Source organism: Necator americanus, chromosome I (genome assembly GCF_031761385.1).
Source record: "Necator americanus strain Aroian chromosome I, whole genome shotgun sequence".
NCBI lineage: Eukaryota > Metazoa > Nematoda > Chromadorea > Rhabditida > Ancylostomatidae > Necator > Necator americanus.
The window spans coordinates 13,248,281-13,271,471 of record NC_087371.1 but is presented as its reverse complement, the minus strand read 5'-3'; the positions used below and the strand labels follow the sequence as shown (position 1 = coordinate 13,271,471).

Here is a 23,191-nt window from a genome sequence, read left to right as displayed (position 1 = left end):
TTTTAGCGTGGGATTCATCCGTAACCTGTTCGAAACCAATCACGCTCAGCGTTCCGCTTCGGAGAAACGTTCGAGCGGGAGCAGATTGCAGGCAGCGAGCGTTGGAGGGAAATTCCGCAAACAACTCAGCGTCCTACTTGAAAAGCTGAGGAATACGGTAGGTGACAAAGCAGTGGGATGGTAAATTTTTAGAGAAATAACGTGGTCGCTTTTGAAGTTGCTATTCAATGGGAATTTAAAATCACTCATTGGGAAATTCAACGCTTCCAAGTTATGTTTTTGAAAAAGGCATAATTGATTTCATTTTTTTGGCATTTCAAAAATTAGACGCCAAATAAACAAATAAAAATAAATAAATAAACGTCATAAAATACAAAGGATAAAATGCTCGACATCGACTAAGGATACATTAGCACGTTCAACTTAAATTCAGAATCCTAAGAGGTTTTAGTTTTAACCGTTTGCACCCCAGTCAAGTCAGGCACATGGAACGTTTGCAATTCCAGCGCTTTTTCGTTACAAATGCTATTCTAATCCTAACCCCCATATTTTATAAAGCAGAAAATACAGTAATTGCAATACTATTTATTTGTGGTAAAAGCCATTACTAACTAATTTTAGTATATAAAATTGCAACAAAATAAATCTTGAAATTTCTCAAAGTATGATATTTTTGGGTCGGATGTAGCGTAATCGGTAAGGGGTTCCGCTATCTGCACGATCGACCGGAGGCTCGAATCTGCCCCCGTGCTCACCAAGCCTTTCATTCATCCGGGGTCTATAAATTGGTACCAGACTTGTCTGAAAAGATAAAAACACTGACTTGACACATCGGCTAGCCATAAAGGCATTGTTTGGGCCGGTTACAGTTCGTAAACCTCAAACGATTCTGAATTGAAGTGAACGTGGGGGCGCATCCGAAGCGGATCGATTAACGTCAGACTATCTTCCGACTAACTATCCAGCTAACCCGACTAACTTCCTTATCTTTTTATGATATTTTTGAGAGCAGTCACCCATATACATTCGAAGCTTCCCACTACGAGTATCACAAAACTCGCTCGTCTCGCGTTCTTTCCCTTCTCTTGTCTGTCTGAACATACGACACGGTCCCTTTCTTTCGTTTCCGTAATAAGTGAAGTAAAAAAAAACAAGCAAGAAAGTAAAAATGCAGTGCAGAAAACCGCAGGGACGAACGAATTTCACTTCCTTTTATCTGGAAGTGCTGAAATAACCTAAACAATCGTGTCGCCGATGTGGTGACAGTGGATTTAATGTACATATATTCAATGTTGCACGTACGGCGATAACGGACTGCGAAGGGTCAAAGTATATTTTAAAAAAATATTCGAGAAGCAATTATTCGTCCATGTGTCGTCAAATCCCCCAAAAGTTCGAATTTCATTCAGGGGACTCATTTTGTCCGTTGCGTCAAACCGAACTCTTCGATGAGTCCACAAATCTGTGATGGAGCGGCTATTCTTTCACAGTTGAAGTGCGCTGGAATGGCCAGCGTCCTTAAACTCATGCAGAAAGGATTCCCATCCAGGTATACTGTAGTGTCGTTTCGTGCAATGTGTAGAAACATAGCGGCATGTCCAGAACTTCATTTGCTGATCTCTATTTGCTGTATCAACGACAACTGCCACCCGACCTCGCCAGGCTCGATCCACGACTTTTCTGCAAGGTAATTTGCGGAAAATTTGAAATTAGGAATTTAGATTTCAGTTGTTTCTTTCATTTCAACTCATAGTGAGAGCTAAGGCAAAACAAGCAGAAACGTTTTTTTGTTCGGAAGAGAAATTTGATTTTTTGACAGCAAATTAGAATTAGAAAATTAGAAAAAAAGCACTAGGAATAAAGTGAGGAATTCGGAATTGCTGGGGAACGTGTAATGAACTCAAAATTCTTTGGTTTTCTTCGTATTTATTGTGTTTTTCTTTATTTGTTGTTATTTGTTTTATTCTTTCTTTTGTCGCATTGCATTGTTTCTTGTGTTCTGCATTTCCCTTTTCAACTTATTTTTTTTCAGTGCCTTTTTCGCGCGCTCGGTTTGAACAATATCGATTACAAGTTCGGACAAACGAAAGTATTTTTTAGACCTGGAAAGTTTGCGGAATTTGATCAGGTGAAATGTATTTGTTGTGTATGAATGTTAGATGGGATAGCAACGTTCGAATTATGTTATTTTTATTTTTATTCATATTTTGTGTAGTTTACTTATCATTTTGCATATTTTATTTAATTTATTTCTTATTTCTCTTTCCCTATTAATCTATTAAGCTGTCATTTGAATGATCATACAATGGCTGATTCTTCACCGATGTACCGAAAACAATTGCTTCTACTTCTAAGTTCGTTGAAAATTGGACGATAACGACGTGAAGTTTGGTTTTCTATCAAAATCTCATTCATTTTTTTTCAGATGCTTCGACAAGATCCTGAAAATATGCGAATTCTTATCGAGAAGGTACGCTCCTGGCTACTAAAAGCTCGTTGGCGAAAAGTGCAATTTGGTGCATGGAGTGTTATCAAATGTGAGCTCTTCTACACTCGGCTAAAAAATGTGCTTCAGTCTCTTGGCGCTTTTCTTGGCATTTCGGAAAGCTGGGGCTACGTATCTACTTAGAATTAACGGTTTTCCACCATCACATCCTTTCAAATGCTTAAAGGAAAACTGTGAATGAAAATGAAAATTATGATAAGCATAGCATAATAACAGACAAAAATACAAGACGTTCATTAAAGCCCGCGTATCCCAAAACTGACGTTACTGGAAATCCAGTGGAAAAATCTAGATTTCTAGTTGTAGATTGCGAGTATGAGCAGCAGCGGTCACCGGTCCCGGCCCCTAGTCGTCTGAAAAAAGGCCTGAGAAACTGGGTTTCTTCCTTCGAGGTACTGTAAAATGCGCTCTCCTGTACACGCTCGGATCCCCTCAGCAGCCTATTCATTGGTTTTACATGGATAGGCTGGCGAGGAGCCATCATTGATCCTTGACCGCTTGCTTGTGAACCAGTCGTGCCCTCGTGCACAAAGGAGGCGCGTTCTGACGTGCCTCGTAGGAACTAAGGCAGTTCCCATGTGGTTCAGGACGATTGTGGAATTGAGTGAGCCACTCTCATATTTGTGGGCTACATCTCAAGCTCTATATTTTCCCGCAGATTTCCCAACTACTTCAATTTCGTCGCACACTAGCTTTAATCCACTGAAAATGAAAATGGAAATTTATTCTTTGTTTTGCATACTGATTCCAATTGTTTGCTCATTAATGTCATAAGCTTTTTATTCCTGGTTTCATAGAAGGAGACCTCAAAAGGACCTTTCTGGATAAGAAGTTTTAAAAAAAATATATTCAATTTTTCGAAATTCAATCACCTTCATATTTCTTGGGATAGTTTTCACTGTCCTAAAAAGTACTTGCTAGGGTTTGCAGATTTTGGTGTCCAGTAGAATTTCTGCCGTACTATTTCTTCTTGTTCTCCTCTTTTCACATTCGCACGAAACTTCTTTTTTTTCTTTCCCAGTAGAGAAAAGTTCCAGCCTAAGCGAATGAAATCGAGTAGGGTGAGATTTGCTGGATTTGTGGGGCGAGGAACGGGTTATTTTATTTCTGATCGAAAACTATTGAAGACTCTTTGCTTACTGTCGATGGATTTGCTGTTCGTAGTAAAAGAAGCCTGTTACCTTTAACTGCGCGAATTTGTTCTTGTGAATCGTTTCCTTTTTTCTAATAAAATAATAACAAACTGTAGGTTACGCGTTCGCGTCAATTTCCATTCCGTAAGTGACGAATCCAGCAACCTAACACATTAACTGGAACACTTCTAATATCAGTTTTTTTGAAGTTTCACATAATTTCTATTTTTCTTTTTTTTTTCTTTTTGAAACCTCGTTAGAAGTTCAAGAAGTGCTTTTTGGACTATCTGCTGGACATTCAATTCGTTATCCATGAAAAATAGACAAGCAATGAGACTACTAGAAATTCGCTTAAGGAACAATCATAGTAATTTACCTAAGGTTACTCACACACAGGCAGTACCAACAGAAGGGTCTCTAACTTAGTGGGGAAAGCTCAGAAGGCCCTTTTCCCCTGTCCCATGCTTCAGATCTTCGGTTTTTTCTTCCAGTTAATATATGAACTCAAATTTAAATGGAGAGGGTTAACTAAGGTTTCAAAGAAGTACTCGTAAATTTTTTTTAAGTCTCAGTAGAACCTCTTCATATCGTCTATCTAAAGCGCCGTGATTGAATACGTAGCAACTTTCATGTCTGCAAATCCATTGCTTTTTTCTGTCGCAATAAGCTCCTGCGCATGGCAGTACCTTGCTGCGAAATAAACGGTGCAGCTTACCCTGCACATACTTTAAAACCTTTCGAAGCCGTTTTTTCTTCGCTTTCATAGGCAATTGAATCCCTTGAGACTAACGTGCTTTGACGTCCAAACGACGCTCATATGTGCTCCGCCTAATCGCTTAGGTTAATCTTTTCGAAGGGTGGCCTACGCTGGTAAACATTGACTCTGAACCTCTCCGCTATTCACACCACTTTTTTTGTCCCATACATTCTGATTTTGTTCCCATAGAAGTAAAAGTTGTCGGGGCTTTGTCGGTGACAATTCTCCTCAAGACCTTATTTTACAATTTGAAACTATTTTATTTTAAAAAACTATTTATTTAAACTATTCTAGTTTTGATTTCCATCTCTCACTTTAATTTGAAAAAAAGGAGTATGTAGCATTGCAAAAACCTTCATGAACTCGGTTTTTAGAACCACAAGTTTTGTAAAACTGAAAAAAATTAAAACGTAAAATTTTATTGCAACCGTTTATACTTCGTTACTTTTATTTTTGTAGAAATTCATAAGCATCTTTAAAAAACGCGTGAAATGAATGTAAATTTCAATGTCTGAAGGCATCAGTCGAGGCTAATGCATGCTATCGAAATAAATTAGCTTACGTAGATTATTCTTTTATTGATTTGCTTGAACAGTAGCCAAGACTTGTATTGATCTGCCTTTAATAACTAACATCCAAGATTTTGGCGTTATCGGTTTCGTCAGACCGTGGAAAATCAAAGCTATCAATGACTTGTCCTCTCACGGACCTCATCATCCTATAGAAGGTATTCGAGCGATAGGTGAACCCAAAGAACAACAGATTCGGGTGAGGTAAAATTGCTACCTGTTTGACAGAAGCGGATTCGTGTCCTTTTCCGTCTTTTATTCATTTCTATTTTTATTTTTATTCTTTTTTTTCATAACACACATAATTTGATCTCTATTATAAAACGTAGGCATTCATAAATTCGTATGAGCTAGCTCTATCGACTGAGTATAATTAGAACTTCAAAAACCCACAACTAAAGCACTTTCTGAGAAAAAAACAAGCTGTGGCTACATATTAGCAAGGCTTAAGAAAAATCAACGGGATGTCCAGTTGCTTGAGCTACGCGATTTCAAAATAATCGGATTTACTTCTAAAAGGGCGCTATGATTAGCAGACAATTGCGCTCGAAGGATTTGTGATTTTTCACGTGAATGTATTTTTTGGAAAGTAAACTGATAGATACATACATATAGATAATGTACATACTATTGTTAACAATTTCTCACAGCTGTAATTCCATAGCTTCGAGAATGTAGAATATTCTACTCAAGGAACATACTTTAACTCCAGGAACCATAGACATTAGAGGCCTAATATTTTGTAGTGGTCATCCCATTTACTAAATCTGGTCACGTTCAAGGACAGTCGAGTTTAGGCATTAGATTATCGTAGTCGATTCCCATATGCGGTCGTCGATTAGGATCTGCCGAAATAAATTCCCTAAAATTTTGCTTTTAAATTTATTCGATTTCTGTATTTGGTTTCTTGAATCGAGCTGGACACGAGGTTGTTATTATCTTTCATTCGTGGCTAACGTTCCGGGAATATCGCCCTCTTCAGAGCTTGAAAGGGTGGAATCAAATGTGGTCTGATTTCACCGACTCTACGATAGCCATATAAGTCGTTCCTAATTCATATTGAACAGGATTTTCCTGAGATCTCCTCCTTTGACTTTTTAGAGACCAGTTCTAAGTTAGATTTCAGTTCTGTACTGAGGAATTCGTTGTTTCTACAATCCACTGCAGAGAACTACCAAGATATAAGGACCTGTGATGTTAGAAATCTAAAAACCATGAAGAAGGAAGCGTTGCTTCCACGAGGAAACAGGATATATTGAGGAATGCGGAACCTTGGCGAATTTCCGGGAATTTACATATATGTACATAGCTAGCAGCTCCTTAACGAATGTTCATTCGATTCTAGTCTGATACCGCACTCTTAGGTAAATTCGATTATTTTCAAATAGGATAGCTCAAGCAACTAGACATCCCGTTAATTTTTCTTAAACATGGGACCTTCTTTTCCCAAATTCTGAGCTCTATTTTTTTGCGGCACATTTTTCTTGGTTTTCATAAGTAGATAGAGCAAATAACTAAGTGAGCAAATTAAGTAAATAAAGATTGTTAACCTGAGGGTTAGAAGAGTAGATCAAGAGTGGGCAGATATCGATTTTTTCGTGTCCAAAATACGTGAAGTATTCGAAAACTCCGAACATTTCCTTGCGGCTACTGGCATCGCTGATGCAGCCGCTTCCAGTGGAACTTAGTGCATTAGAACAGTTATTTTTAAACTAAGTGTTGTGCAGCTCCTCTCGTTTTCGTGGTTGATCGAGAAAAGAACTCAATTACTGGCTAATTTCCTTCTCTGTCGAGTCCTTGGCCAATGTTCCGGCAGGTTGTCTGTTAATTGCTGTCGATTTCTGTTTTCTGGTCCGTACGTCTAGCCGACCACTTCATTCCTCAATTTATAAAAGTGAAAAATTATCTTTGCTTTAAGAGTTTACAGATATATTTAAGTTTCACTTTTTTCGCCGCTTTTCTTCTCTGTGAGTCGCTTTTCCAGCTACAGTTAAAAGATGAAATTCTTTGCTTCCAGAAATTCTTCTCGTCTTATTTCGTCCAGCTCAAATTTAAAATGCAGTGTTCAATTGAGGGTAGTGCACTGCAAAATGCATCCTTTACTTTTCCAGTGGCTAGGAAGATCGCCTGGCGTGCTGAGCTCATCGTACGGATTCAGAGTCATCTACGCGGGTACATCGCTCGGAAACAGTTCAAACCACGGTGGGTTCCATTCGTTAAATCATTCTTCTTTCTTATTTCCCTTCCATTTCTTTCCTTTCTCACTGCGATTCTCTTTCTCTTCTCCTCCTCTTTGCTCAGTTGCTCCGCTTCTTGCAGTTTACTGCTAGGTGTCGTTGCCAAGAGTTTTTTTTTTCGAAACCTCTTGTTTTCAAAGAAGAATCAGTACTAAATGGCATAGAATTAGGGAGCTGCGCTCGAAATGCCATAGACAATACGCATTGCTTTAGGAGTAATTTTTGAAGGTAATAGTCTTTCCTCACCTTGTTCTGTACATCCGATATAAACTTTACAATCTGGTGGAAAAGGAAAAGGAAGACGAAAGAAGCCAGAAATAGTTCTTGCAAAGGAGCATGATTTCTTTTAAATCAAATATTCTCGTGTAGAATTTTTTTAAAATCGAATGTTCTCATGTAGGACACGACTAATGACTACTCTGTAAGCATTCATTGAGTTGTTATACGCATTTTTATTCCCAGAACTCCAGAACGCCCAGAACTTAGATTAGAGAAATCAATCAGCAAAAGCAACGTTGAGCATAAGCACCCTTTTGGTTAATGTTCGAACGATGAATTTCGAAGAATATTCACATAAGCGAAGAAAATGTTGACGATTTTCAGTTTGACTGAAGTTGAGCTAAAAAATTATTAAAGGAAAAGTACCGATTCCGAATGCAAAGTTTTTTTCGGAATCATCAGGTGAATTCAAGTAAAATCCACTCAAAACCGATGTATTTTAGTACGTCCGCCGGATTCCGCTCATATTTTGTTTATGCTCCGATTGAATTCTTGGGTGGACTGGCTATTTTTCAAAATTCGTTGTTTTCGCGCATCACCCGGCTTTGCTAAATTCGTTTTTATGGACACAATAGGATGTAATAGTATCGATTCACGTAATTTCCGCCTATTTCCGTTGGAACTATGCTCATTCTCCTCTGATGTTCCGCATGAATTCTCTGGATGTTTGGTCTGATGATTTTGTTTCTCGAATTTGATTCGAAATCCATTTGTGACATTTAATCGTTTGATAATTCATATGTGTTTTATGTACTGAAAGGGGGACGGTGCTGGTAAAGAGCTGAAGTCCGTGCCGGACGATCTTCTTCTCCACATCTCCTTTACTCTTACATACTCACCAAGTCGTTCATTTCCTTCTTGACTTTTCACTTTGCAAAAAAAAAGAAAGTAGAAAGTAGAATCTATGAAGGAAATCTATAAGGAATGAATGATGTATGAAGGAAGAAAATAATATACTTCTTCAGGATAATACGGTCATTAATCACGCTGCTCTTGTCGTAATTATGTCCATCTGTAGACAGAAAAAAATCAGCCCAAAACGTTCGTTCTCGACGTAATCAGCTGATTACGTCTGGAGACCTATGCAAGTGCCATGAACTGCCCTTTGGAATGGTGAAGGACATGTGACGAGTCAGCGACGGTGCCGAACTCTATTCATTTGAGAGTTTTTTCTCTAAAATTTGTTGACGCCTTGGCCGAATCCACTGAACTGGCGAGCTTATGTGTTTATTCACTCTAGCCTTGACGTTAATAACAGCATCGAAAACTGGAGAAGTAAGGGGCGGGAGGGGAGGGGGGAGGTTAGGAAGAAAAAAAAAAAGGAAAACTCAAAACTTGAGGCAAAAATCCTATCAGTTTTCCCTACAACTATTCAATTCTCTTACTCATTTGTTTCAAAGAAAACATTCAAAAGACCTATTTATTCTATTTCGATGTTTTCTTTGAAAAATATTACTTCTGCGGAGTATTCGAGTAGTAGGCTCTAATATTCTCCAAGAAAATTAAGTCTCATTTCTAAAATCTGTTTTCAAGGGAAATTTCAGAAATGTTTCTCATTTCGCCAAACCTTAAACCCCTATTTCTTTAAACGTTTGTTTAATTCATGAAAAGACAAAAATTCACGAATATATCCGTTCGCGTATTCGTTTTCGCTGAAGAATTCACCAGGCTCAAGACACTAAGCTACGGTTATTCACTCTCCTCAATTTCAGGAAGTGTGTGGTTGGATTTGAATTGAATTAAAATTAGAATTCAAATTAATTTTGAATTAAACAGCCACATCTTTTTCTGGCAATGCTTTATTTCAGTGTAAGCGTTTCGCATAGAAAATATTCATGAAAGAGGATGAATTGCTGTGGAAAAGTTCGAAAAACGCGCTTTGCCGCCGCGAAAACAAAAAAGTAGTCTGAAATCCATCGAAAAAAAGTGCTACCGTATACCTCGCGATAATTCCTGGAAAACGGACAGAGAACGCCTGTGGTGTGGTAGTTCCAGCTCGACACTAACCCGCTTTCCAGCGTAAATAATCACATATATCAGTGTTTTTCTGCAAATGCACCATATGCCATAAATTTCCGATCCTGTCGTAAGTATAATCTATTCCGACCGATAGCGTTCATTGCTATGCTCACCCTAAGTTACTCCAGGAAAGATTGATATCCTTCTGCGATTTGTTCATTGAAATTCTGGGTAAATCAGTGGCTATCATTAGCTTATCGAATACGAGGACGTAAACTCATCAGAGAATTAAAAAAAAAGAAAAAAATGTCACAGGTGCCAGCTGAAACGCATCCGTAAATGTTAGACTCACCCTTTAAGTCGCATCTTTTGGGATTAACTGGCGAATTGACCATAAATTCTCCACGGTGTAGAATTTATGAGGGCTGTTATGACTATTTTTAATCAACATATGATATTCCGAATTTTTGTGGATAATTGCTGTCGCAGCAGATTTCCATTAATTTGTAATCGAAGCTGCGTTCTCATCTACTGTAAATAAGTGAACCCATGTCTCAGAGTGAATTGAATGAGGAGTGGCAGAGTTCTTGCCGCTTCTGCCGAAATCCGTTTTCTTTTGGTTTTTTGTTTTTGTTTTTGTTTTTGTTTTCGTTTTCGTTTGTTTGCCAAAAATGCGCCATTTTGTGTTGCCGTAGCAGACATCGTACCTCATCCAAATTTGTAGTAACCTTTTTGTCTTCGAGTAATTTTCGTTTCGCGTTTTTGAACTAATTTTTAGAATAGTTTGTTCAGAAATTACAATTGCTGAAGATTTTATGTGGTTTATTTGCTGTAAAAGAAAATTTTGTAATTTTCCCCTGGAAATCATTATAAATAACGTTGTAAGTAGAGCGTTTCGCTTTACGTACGTGCATAGCTTTGGAGCGTAATTTCACTAAGTGGAATTCTGCTCTGAATCAACTAATTACATGAACCTATAAGTAGGATAATACGTAAGTGATCCGCATTATCCGTATATCATCCACTTAGTTATTCCCGTATTTATGTGACACAAAATCGCTCCAGTCTTGAGTTCAGCTGGAGTTGTTCGTTTAAAATGAACCATTCCAACTCCAAAACCATTCCTGTGGATTCCTAGCCTCGACCATCAGCCATGACCATCTTTCTCATTTTTTTCTTTTCCCTTTAGAATCAAACAAAGAAATGTGAAATCTGTCCCACTTTTCCTACGTGGAAATTGTGGAATTCCCAATAAGATGTGGCCCTAATTATCTGTAAAATATATCCTCTTGCGGATTTTAGGCTGTGTTTTAAAACTGCATTTAAGGTTAGGACTCGAAGAAAATTTTCTGCTTTGTAGAGAAAACCACTCGCTGCCCTGTCACTCTTAGATGTGTCACTTAGATTCACCGTAACTTATTGTGGATTTTGGACGAGTTGTGTTCTCTGAGAAAATTGATCGCCGTTCCACCTGAGGCTAATCCTGTTCCGTATAAACTGATAAGGAATACACCACAGTCTAACTCAGTGTACGAGTTGACGCGACGCTTCCGCTTCACGTTCTCTCCACACTTCGTTCTTCGCATGGTCGAGTACAAGTGAGGGGAAACAATGAGAAAAATTCGTCCACTCGTGCGCTAATATGACACATTTGCCAGTCATTTTCAGCTGTTTTCATTAATTTCGAAGCGTTTGTGACCGTACTTGGCCAAATCACGTTTGAAGTATTTATTCTTTACCGTATACCCATCCATTCAAGAGAAGTACTTTCTGGGAAAAAAAAACCTCTGCACTTGGCAGGACACTTTTTTTGATGTAATTGCGGTTTTCATTTCAATATGAATAAAATTTGCTGGGAATTTAGTGAGACTTCTTTTATTCGATGAAAATTGCCAGTTTCCCCAGTAACATAAGTGATTTAAACGTAACTTTTACAATAAATGAATAAATGAAGAGTTATTGTAATTTTATTCCCCTATACCCGCAAGAGCAGTGTCCTTGTATTACTCACCACCCAAATGTACACACATCTTTATTTATTGCAATAATAAAATTCGTTACATTATTAGAATCAACATAGGTAGATAACTATTTATATCTTTGTATAAAATCTGAATATCCACGAAAATATGGTATAAATTTCATGAATAAATTGCAGCGAGAATTCGTCTGGTTAGGCGAATTTGTACACAGCCAACACTTCTTTCACGTTATTTTTCGCATTCCAGTACACTGATACTATCCTGAATACCAGACTAATTAATCCGTTCATTTTCTCGTTTATTCAGGCCGCCCATTCATTTGTTTGTTTACTCGAGTACCCTTTAGATCTCGATTTCATCTCTTCATTTCGTCCATTCCTTCATCTGTCGACTATAGTTCTCGGTTTTCCGTCTACCTACTTTTTTTTTCTGGAATTTGTTCCTCCATTTTTAACGACGATCTCAAAAATTTCTGTTTTTCATGCTTTTTTTTCGTTCATTCATTCACCGACTAAGTTTTTTTTTGTGGTAAGATAAGTCAGAGTCAGTTCCCTATTTTTTCCTTTCATATTCGTATTCATCCTTTTTGAAGACTTTTTTCCTGACCTGAGTGATTCATGGTTCAAATTGATCTCACATTTGCGAGTTTCCAGGAGATAGGTGGAAGGTGACTGTTATTGCTGCTGATAGTGCAATTTTTGGTAAATTATACGTAGTCAACAACGAAGAAAAACTAGCAGAAAACCAACAATTTTCTAAAATTAATCAATAATATTACAATTAACTGCATATATGCTGTATATACACTTAACAACTTCTCGCTCTTAAGCCTAGGAACGATCCACCCATCTCATGTGGACGAGTTAGTAGTTCGTAACGCTCCATTAAACATCAGCCAATACGTGAAGCACTTCTCCAACTGAATGGATGCATGGATGGATGAAAGGATGCGGGAACGAAGTATCTACTCGACCATAAGTAAAGGATAGGCCGAGGCTTTTAACTCCACCCATCTTCATTTTTTCCCACTTCCCGAGTGAGTGGTGGTGATAATTTTTTGAACCGCACCCGAAACTGGAACTCCACTCTTTTCATACAAAAAGAAGGCGCAATAGTATTTTCATAATGTATGCTTCATTAAAATGTTCAAATGTCCAATTATTTATTCTGATTGTTCCTATTGTTATTATTACTACTGGTTATTATTATTATTGTTATTATTATTACTATTATTAGCTCTTAATGAAGAAGGGTTATGGTGAAGATTGGTAGAAATATTATAAGTAATCGTAAATAACAGAGTAATTTAAGTAAGGTAAATAACTTTGTGCTCTAAAAGCAGAGTTTGGCCGAATTCTCAAGGCTGCGTTCTTTCCACAGGATGTGGGACCCAGAACGTAGTCCACAAGTAGTTTGGTGAAAACAGCCATCTTCCCCATTCTATTTCTACAAATCCAGGAACATTTTCAGCATTCAAAACCCTAAGCACGCATGATGTACACGAAAACGTCTCTGAAAAAAATTACTTAGAGGGCCTCAAAAAAAGAGGAAAATTTCTGACAGCGTTTACTTTCGGGCAACCATCAGGTGAGGGGGAAAATCGATTGCTCCAGAGCGGCACTTCATTTTGAGTGTTCATGAGAGTCATTTTTTTTTCGTTCTGAGCGCTCCGGACCTCTGAAATCCCTTGATCTGTGGCAGAGGTTGGGCGTTTTCACTTTGATACTCGTGAACTGCGCTGTCTGTTAGTGGGAAGGTGGTCGAATCGCGAAATTTTCTTCGGATCCTAACTCGTTTTGCCTCCGCTTATGTTTCCTCTTTTTTTCTTGTCCTCAATTCCTTTTTACAAAATGAGAGCTGCGAAGATTCGTTACTGTCTTCAGAATACCAGGAATTCTGATGGGATCTCCAGTGCGGTTCTCCGCTCTAGTGTGAGCGAATACTGTAGCAAAGCTATGGAAGTCCCCCTACCTCTTGATGTCCTGTGATTGATGTGTTCAACTGACAGATTACAGAAAAAACAATCACACAATCCTCAAAAAATGATCTCATCGGAAACGTCGAGCGTGTTCCGTGGTAGTTTCATTCGAGTGGATTCTATAATTAGCTCCGTATGACGGTCGTTAACCAGGGTTATAGTTGTTTGCTGCACAAATGACGGCCACTGCAAGCATTCTCATTCGTAAAGGATGCTGAAGTATTATATTCATCCATTACGCGTAGTCTTCGCTTATTCTGCACACCAATGAATCCAGAATAGCGATTTTTCATAAATAACACTATTTTTTTTTTGTTTTTGAGACCAATTAAGCGGACTAAAACTTTTTTACATTATGATGTATTTTTTTAATCCTTATTTTATGATTATTTTCTATTATTAATTCCAAATTATATTTTTTGTTATTATCTTTGAAAAACCTAATCGTTATTAACTTTATTTTAAAATCAATCATTTATTTGGTGAACTCGACAAAGTTGGAACGAGTACTGATCGATAACACTTCATTTCTTAATTTATGAGTATCTCCACCTCTTCCGAGGTTTTTTTTTGCATGAAAATGGAATTATTATTTATCGAATGACGCAGTGAATGACGCCTGTTCAACTTCACTCAACAAATCAAATAAGAAATGAGTTTCCTTAGTGTTTTTTTTTTCGCAAAAGATAGCTTTGAAAAAAAAAACGGTTGAAAACTGACTTTCCCTCAACAGGTAGAGTTAAACGACTTTTCACCAGTATGTCTTATGTTCTAATCGGAAGACAACAAATTACCTAAAGGAAATAGCATAAAGTCATTTGTAATCGATTACCTCTCATTTATGTTATTTTCGAATGAATTCCTGGCAGAAATTTAATTCAAAAGTACGGAAGAAACTAACATAGGTGCGTAATGCAGTTAGAATTGTTAAGAAAAAATAGAATGATCGATAGGTAGTAATTGGGACTTGTTCATTGTTAAATAATAGTGAATCAGGGTCTCATTACGATTTTGTAGTGCCTTTTCATTCTTAGAATTCTACTTTTATGAATGAAGTTTTCATCTTTTGGTTTGTAATGGTGGGAACCACTTTTTTCCAAACATAATTAATCCAATGGGACGGTTGTAGCGCCGTTGGTAAAAGGTTCGTTGTAGCCACACGGTCCATGGTTCGAAACCGCCCTAGTGCAAACCAAGCCTCTCATTCCTCCGCGGTCGATTTAAGTTGAAATTAAAATAATTAGTTAAATTAAAATAAATAAGGTAAGTCGGTGCCAGGTTTGTCTGGGAGGATAAAAACGCTGATGTTGACTCAACGGCTGGTCCCCGCAGGTCATTTTATAAGCCAGCACACGTTCCAAAAAACCGCAACGTTTACGAATTACAGTGAAACGAGTTCGCATCCCGAACCGACTGTTACGTCGGAGACTTTATCCTTCTAATTATGCCGCTATTTGAGGAGAAGAAAAAAAAACGGGAACAAATCCATTGCAATTCTACTCAAATAAACTTCCCTGGAATTGCTCAAGTAAATCCAAGGCCCTCACAAAGTACGATGATTTTCGTCTCGAAATTGCCACAGAACAACCAGCTTTTTTTCTTTCGTGTGGGAATTTTGATGGCTTATTGATTTTGACTCGTATTCCAGCGTAGGTGTGTACATATAGGCAAGATGATATCAGAAAAAGAAAATATTCTTATATTTCTCGCAACTATCGCTTACATGGTATAACGGAGCCGTTATTGTTTGCATTCTGCTAATGTAAATATGATTTTATGGCAAATGTGAGGAAATTCTGGGTAAAAGTAAAATTTAAAAAGTAAAAAAAACCATGCGCATGTCCAGCGGCACTGATGACTCCGCGGAAAACAGCGGAATTGAGACGTGAGCGGAGCGAATGAGCAGGAAAAATTCGTTAGTGGTGAGAATGCGGAGCATTTGCGGCGTCTTCCATAACCACACTACTTTTTTGGGCTTTGCTTTTTTGTACCGCGTGTTGTGGTGGATAGCGTGGATTGCTACATATCTGTTCCATTTAGAAAACGTTGCTGAGTTCTTAGGGACGCGTCGCGGTCACTCGGATAAACATAAGTTCCTGGCAACTATAGTTGGGACTACAAGCGTAGAGTATTTTCTTAGTTCCCATTCCTCCTTTTCTCAGTTCGTTTTCCTCGCAGTAGCTGGAGAGCACGGAAGAGTGTAGTGCCAATTTCGTCCTCAAAACAGGATGCTAATTGGGAGTGAGAGTCAGCAATTATGCGAAGGAGCAAGCAACGGTTGTTATTGACGAAGCCGCATCTCCGGCGCTACTTCTAAAATTTGTCGCATTCTCTTCTTAAACCTCAATTTTTATGTGAAATCATTGGTGTTCACAGCATTTTCTTTTTTTTTTTTGTAGACTTGTTTACAAACATTGTAGAAGTTAAGACGTTGTTCGTGGGTTATACTTCCCCCCCATGTTTTCCAGCAATCTGGGAATCCATCACGAGTTCGGATGTGGTGAGAAGGACTTTTGTTTGCGTAGCCCTATCTACATACGTATTGGTTCACATAACCTTTTCTTCTTAAATCCAATCGCTAGTGACAACCCAAAAAATGTTGTTTTATTGAATTAGTGGACATAGGGATTCGACACTCTATTCTCGAACAACATAAATATTCAAGCATTCGAATTTTTCAACTTTTTTCCGACTATATACATGTTTTCGTTTTCCTAATTTTTTTCCTAATTGTTAATTCCTAATTGTTTTCCTAATTTTTCGAATTTCATTGGAATTACTCGAATATTCGGACGGGAAGAGCTTCGAATCTCCCGACGAATCTGTTTAAAATTATCATGCGAATAATAATATTCGTGCTGTATTAGTCAATCGGTTGCCTACAATTTCTATGATCTTATTTACTTAGATGCATTACCCTGATGCTGCTAACGTTTTGCTAACGTCTTTCAAATCTTCATACTCTTTCTTCTCTTTGTTTACGTCAATTGTCTTTTCATCACGTTGAGCAACGTATATCATCGACGATTTTTTTCGGAATGGTAATTTTGCCGTAAATTGCTCAATTAGTGAAATGACTAGAACGATAACGATCCTGTGGGATGGCGTCACGTGTTTTCCCCTCTCTGTACCTATTTTTTTTTAAATGAAAACACATCGGAAATGATTTCAACCGTTCTGCTTTCTCCCTAATTAGAAACCGACGAACAGCATTATTTCTGCTTCTCGGTTTCTGTCACATTTTATGAATAGATATTTTATTTTATTTTTTTAATCAATTAACTTCCTTGATTTTCCTTTTTTTCCTTAAAAACGAGTGTCGGAAGCCACATCTCCTTGTGCCGAGATGATTTCCAGAAAACCTTATTGGAAGTTTCTGGAGGGTTGCAGAGAGAGAGAGATATACACTGAAGTTCTTCAGGATTCATCATGAAGAAGAACCACTGTTGTGCTAATTTGCATGAAAATATTTTAGAATTTTTTGCATAATAATAAAATAATAGTAATAATAAAACAGTAGTAGCGGTAGTACTAGTAGTAGTAATATAAGTGATAACGTAGTAAAAAAATTCAATAAAATATTATTATTAATAATTATGCAGTGGAAGTTGAACTCAGAAGAAATTGTTTTTTTCTCTTTTTCTTCTCTGAACTCTCTTTTCTTTCTTTCATCCGTTTTCTTTTCGGTGTTTCCTGTGTTTCTCTCCCATTTATTCAGTGGATTTTCAATGTGTCTTTTCTTTTCAGCCTAGATCTATATCGAAAATCACTGAATCTTCTGGAACGATCACGAGAAATGATGTCTGTGATCAACCAATTGCAACCGAATAGTCGTGAGAAATGGGCGGCGCCTGTTCGCGACACCACGAAAAGCCTCGAAACGCTTGTGGAAAGCGTTCGTGTACGAGCACTTTTCTATTTTCCAATATTTTCCTTCTTCTAATTGGGACCGATGGCCAAGTTTCCAGGTGAACGATTCAAACTTCGAGGTGGAACGAGCAATGGCCTGCTACGAGCAATGTGTACAACGTGTTGACCGCACAATTTCCGAACTGAAGTATGTTTTTCATGATGACGTCACCCGTGACGAAATTCAGTTAGCGCCATACTCGTTGATAGTTCCCACTAATTGAAGGAAACAACTAGCCGTCGAAGAACAGCAGAAACTCCTAGAACTAGAACGAAAGAGACGAGAAGAAGAAGAAGAATTGTCTAGAAAGAAAGCTGAAGAAGAACGTCTTGAGCTGGAACGATTACAGTATGTCGTGTTAATTATTTGACGCACTTTTGCAGATGTTTCTCTACACAAATGGGAAGTGAGAATAATTGCTGGACTGTGCCGTCCTACTAATTAATCGACGTGCTTTTGCGGACTTTTTCTTCGTGTATTGCGTTGGAATTATTGTCAGACTACAGATAATGAGTTGCTGCTCGAGTTTCTGAGAGAAATCCAAACAACGGCTAAAATTGAAGAGAAGAAGTAGGAGGGAGTGAGAGAGAAGGAAAAAAGAGAGTGTGAAAGGGGAGAGGAAGAGTCCCGTCTCAATTCTGGGATGTGCTCGGTGCAATTATGTAATTTTTACACCTCCGAGGAAGGAGCGTCCGCTGCTCATCTATTTTGGCGATGGGGGAATGCAGATTGATGTCGCACCAGCTCCACTATCGTCCTGGACCCGCCTTAGTCGTCTTCACCGTCGTCTAAACACATTTTCTATATGCATTTTTTTGTGTTTACTTGGAAATCTGAAAAAAAGCGACGTTGATTTTTTCTGCGCGAGGAATTACTTCTTTCAAAATCGACTTCTTTCGAACTCTTTTGTCGAATATGGGTTTGTGTGTGCGATAATGGAACGTATGAAGGGGTGGACGCGTTCGTCACCACGCCGCCTTCTATGTAATTCCACCGGACAAATTGCATCCGCTTCCTCATCGTCCGAATTTCTCGGCGTCTATCCGTCTACCCACCTCCGCACCTATTCTGCTCAGTAATCTACGCTGAACCGAGGTTCCGCGTAGCGTGTGTAGTGTGTAATTTAAGAAAATTCCAAGTCACCCACGTCGTAATCTGTTCAGCTCATAAATTAAATTTTAAAAAAATAGTGGTGTTATTTTGATCCAGGGAAAATTCAGGTGCAAGCGCAGCGTTGTAAAAAAAACAGAAAGACTCTCAATAGCAAAGGTGAAAGTTCTGGGTTTTTTGTTGAGAACAAACTTACAACAATCGATCGAGTATGCCCGCACAGCTTCCTGGTGTTCCACCCAAAAAATCCATAGATGATCAGATTTGATCATATATATCATATTCCACGAATTTTGACAAGAAAAGAAAGAAAAGCGCTCAGTTTTAATGGCTGAGATGATGGGGAAATTAACTCGGAAATAGACACTTTTGGACAAAAATTAACTGCTTGAGTTCTTCCTTTCCCATACCTCATGTGAAAATCCATTCATTACTGGTGTTCCCAGTTGAAATCGAGCTGTTTGTTTTCTTCACAGCCGCACGTATTGCGCAGGTGTTCATCAATGTCGGCTCGGATTTGCTGCCAGAATCCTAAATCTGCCAGAATGAGAATAGCAGTGCTTCTCGCTTGTAGTTAATGTTCTGGAAGAATTTCGCAGTAGGAAAGAAAACTGATTTTAATCTTGCTACATTTTCACTCAAATAATTCTCAACGAAAAGTCTTTATTCTTTTTTACTCTCGTATTTATTTTTTCTCATTTTTGTATTCATTTTTTTCCTCTGCGATGTTGATTTGTGGAGATGAGTTCGGCGAACTTCTGTGCACATTTGTGGGGCTTAAACGCTTGATCACGTAGTTATCTGCTCTCAGCTAAGTTGTTTCAGTTTTGTTTTTTTTTAAATCTATTTTTTGGAGCTTTCAGGTCTTTTTTTAAAATCTGGCCTGGGATTGGTTTCTCAGCGGAAAATCATACATTTCGGCGAATATTTTCACGAAGAATCCCATTCTTATTGAGTTCTTAGCATTTCTGACAATTTGCTTCTTCGCCGCAACGTTCTACGCAGAATTGTAGATAGTGCGGTTTTTTCTGGCCGACTTCAAAGAAATTTTCCTTGTTTTCGTAAAATCTGCGTAGTTTAGAATATTTTCTGAAAATTTGAAGTCTTGCGTAAGCTCTCCCACTCAAAAAGAGTTTCGATTCTTCGCTGGAACTGCAGATTAGCTTCGTTAATTATCCCTAGATAATTCTTCCTTCCTACCTTTCCATTCTATCTCGTGTCATTTCTAAACAATCAACTAAAATATGCATTTTATCATTTTATGTGGAAAAAAGGAAGGGAAAGGGCGAAAATTTATGTTTCCTCTGCGGAAATGGAAATGCTTCGTATCTTTTTCCTTCAATAATACGCTTGTGTAGACCTCATACGTCATCTATTCATGACCTACTGTTTCTTAGCAACGATGTTCTGCGTAACGTAATAGCGTGATTTCTGTAGTTTTGCTGTGCGTGGAGAAATCCTTGGAGTCCTCGGACATAAGGTGTTAGGTGCGGATGGGAAGGAACTCGGACTTGCGCAGTGATCAAGCCGGAGGCATGTCGCGGACTGCACCGCTACAGATCTTACGTCCTTTCATATAGGTATTGATCGAAAATTAATGAAAAGAACAAGGATATAGTGTAGCAGCTCATGAATCTTATGTTCTTAATGTGTGAGACGTTGAGATCTTGATATTTTTAAAAAAATCTCAAAAGTGTTCCTGTTGAGGCAGACAGGTTTTGTAATCGGAAAATTAAGATGGATTCAGTTTTCTCAAGTAAGTGAGTACTTCCACTCGACCTCCAATTTTTGATTACATATTCAAAAAAAAACTTGAAAGGTTCACATCACTAGTGGAAATTGTTAGGATCCTTCCAAAGCAGATAAAATTGCCACCAAAGCGTCGTTACAAAGAATCCTCCTTTGAAACGGAGGACCCCTTCGTCAATAATCAAAACAACCCTCATTTGAGTCTGAGGGTCAAGTCAGCATGTCACTCTTCCGATTTTCTCCCAAATTCTAGCCAGTCACCTTTGTTTCTCGATTTTTCTAAGAGTGCTTGGTAGTTTTGCTCTAGATTTGGCACAATATATCACTTGCAAAACAAGAAACTCGAATTCGTAGCGGGCATCGAAAGGAGAAAAAATTATGTTCCTTGCGCAGTAGTCCGAGAAATTGTTATTGTGGCCAATTTGGATAATTATGGATTTCATTTCTTTGATTTCGATTTTTCTCATTTCACTTTATTTTATAATCGAAATCCAATTTCGAATCATTGCTACCTTTGCCTTTTTCTTATTGGCTCATTTTCTGCAATTTTTCGGCAAAAAAGTCGTTCTTCCAGGATTTTTTTCCTGGAACCGTTGAGCTGAGTAGCTTGATGAATTAGACGTCCGTACATTTGCGCGGGCAGATTTCTCCTTCAATCCCCTGGCGCAAGACAGGTGCACTTTTACAAAGATGGAAGAGCATGTAGAAGACGATTTTAAAACATTTTCGTACCTTTTCGAATCCCGATTCTCTAGATTTTTCTCGGCTGTCTGCAAAAAATATAAATAAAAAATTCTTACTTTGTTTTCTAGTTTCACCAGAACCCATAGATGTCGTATCCTTTGCTTAAACTAAGTTGCACACAAATTTTTAGGAATTCCAAATGTAGGATGCGATAACACCAAGGAAAAAAAAAGAAATACTAAATTTTATTCATATATTCTTCAAACAGCGAAAAGAATTTAGAAATACGGAATACGAAAAAATACGGAAATGAAAAAAAAGTGAAGTTAAGAGAAAAATTAAGTCATTGTATTGATATTTGTAAAACTTCGCAACTTCATATGTTTTGAATATTGTTGGTGAAAAACAGCATTCTGGATCAGCATCTAGATGAAGAATAGCCTGACCTCAAGTACAACATTCTTCAAAAAAAAAAACAAGAAAAGTGCAGCGATTTATCAAAGAAGGATTATAGACCATAAAGACACTGAAAAACGGGCTGCTCAACCCTTTTTTTCATGGATTTGAAAGCTTTTCCTTTCCAGACTTCCTTTCCTCGTTTCCTTAGGATATTAAACATGTTTGTCTTTGCTCATTGCTATTTCTCTATCGGACCTCCCCTGGTGCTGCAATTTAAATACCAGCGCAATTTGGATATCAATCCGAATGATCCATTACTGCCCTCCCACAGCTGGGAAGAAAGAACATCGAAAATTGGGCACATGACGTCAAAGATTCCTGAGCTTACGTCCAATAACCGCCGGGACGCTATGCATTATGCGAGTTTTTTTCGCCAGATGCTACCGTAGTCAGACGACCTCCTCGTCTAAAAGCGATTCTTGTGGTGCCAGTACGTTGCTCATCTATGAGACCCTGAGAGACTATGAGACCGCTAGGCTAATGTCGGGAATATGTGCCGACATTGGTTGTTTCTTAGCCTAATTCATTTGGGCCTTTGTTTTCGGCGTCCGTCCATTTTCCATATCGATTTCGACTGCGATGCGATCGAAACGGAGCGGAGCGGAGGAGGCGAATGTGGGGCGGGTCGGCCGGGGGCAGAGGAACGCCGAGACGGGGCTGGCGGGCGGGCGGACGGGCGGACCGGCAATGAGGTGCCGAACGAAACTTTCGCGTCATTCATATGTCCTTTTAGCGTGAGCATTAACATGCCTGAGTGTTTTGCTGCGTGGTCGGCGCTTTCCTCAGTTGAGTGACGAGTTCAGCTTCCGCCCCCTACTCACTCAAAAAGACAATTTAAGAGTTATTACGACAAGCTCCCCGCCTTCCATTAATTTCCACGTCTTTTTTGTCAGTATTTCCTTCTCTTTCAATATTCTCTTCGTTTCTTTTCCCAGATGTTCAGAATTATTTTATTCTTCAGGGAGAACTTTCTCGCCAGCTTGCCTCCAGCCTTGCTTTTTCTGCGCCCACGAAACAGCGTGTATTGCTAAGGCGCTGAATTTCTGGCTAGGAAGGAAGAGGAGGAAAACTTGCCGACTTGCTTTGAAGTTTTGCATTCTGTGTTTTGTGGAAAAATCTTTGTTTTCTCACAAATTCCTCGTTTTATTTTTCTTCTCCATCCGAATCGTTTCTACCTAGAAAATATCTTAAGTTGAGTCACGAGGCACTCTGGCTTAGGTTGTGCAGGAGAACCGCGACGCGGCCGCTGCAATTGCAACCATTGACTGCATACTGTCTGTCTGACGGACACTTCACACGTCCAGGAAGGCGAGCGCGGCGGAGTCGAATTTTGCTTATACTCTTGTGATTTCCAGTGCGTGATGAATTGCTTTTTTTTCTCTCTCTCTCTCTCTCTGAATACGCAGATATGTAAATATGAAAGAAGAGAAAGAGAAAGAGGAAAGAGGAATATGTGTTCGATGAATAATCGAATTTTCGATTTTGCATACAAATTATTCATCTGGTTTTTTCTTTCGTTCCGTAGAAGTGGTTGAGTAAGGAATTCGTTTTTCTTCTAAACAGCTGTATGATGTGAAATTTTGCTCATCTCGTAGGCTACAAATTATTTGACGCATTCCACTTCGAATGCTCGAAATGTTCGAATTAATCGGATATTTGAATGTTCCAAAATTTCTCTTAGTTCTTTTTATCGCAAGTTCACCTATCACATCGAAAATACTCTTTTATTCCCCGAAGATCACAATAGCTGAGAACAGCTATCGATTGATAGGTTGCTGCTTGTAGTTTTTGTTGCGAAAGCCACTGAATTTTTCGAAAAAAAAATCACTTTCGATAGAATAAGGGATAGATTGGGGATGTAATATTGTTCAGAATAATG

At 38.4% G+C, this 23,191-nt stretch overlaps 1 protein-coding gene across 3 annotated transcripts in view; it reads left to right on the top strand.

Moving 5' to 3' along the window:
* Nucleotides 1–23,191, top strand: part of RB195_005387 (uncharacterized protein) — a gene marked incomplete at both ends in the record, with an annotated part of 47,888 nt that overhangs the window by 8,250 nt on the left and 16,447 nt on the right. For all 3 annotated transcript variants that reach the window (XM_064177844.1, XM_064177842.1, XM_064177843.1), the window contains 9 exons: nt 7–157; nt 1,410–1,549; nt 1,603–1,687; nt 2,033–2,128; nt 2,426–2,537; nt 7,077–7,167; nt 17,148–17,301; nt 17,369–17,457; nt 17,536–17,658. In XM_064177844.1, the coding sequence (XP_064034946.1) occupies nt 7–157; nt 1,410–1,549; nt 1,603–1,687; nt 2,033–2,128; nt 2,426–2,537; nt 7,077–7,167; nt 17,148–17,301; nt 17,369–17,457; nt 17,536–17,658 (1,041 nt within the window). The remainder of the gene's footprint in view (nt 1–6; nt 158–1,409; nt 1,550–1,602; nt 1,688–2,032; nt 2,129–2,425; nt 2,538–7,076; nt 7,168–17,147; nt 17,302–17,368; nt 17,458–17,535; nt 17,659–23,191) is intronic.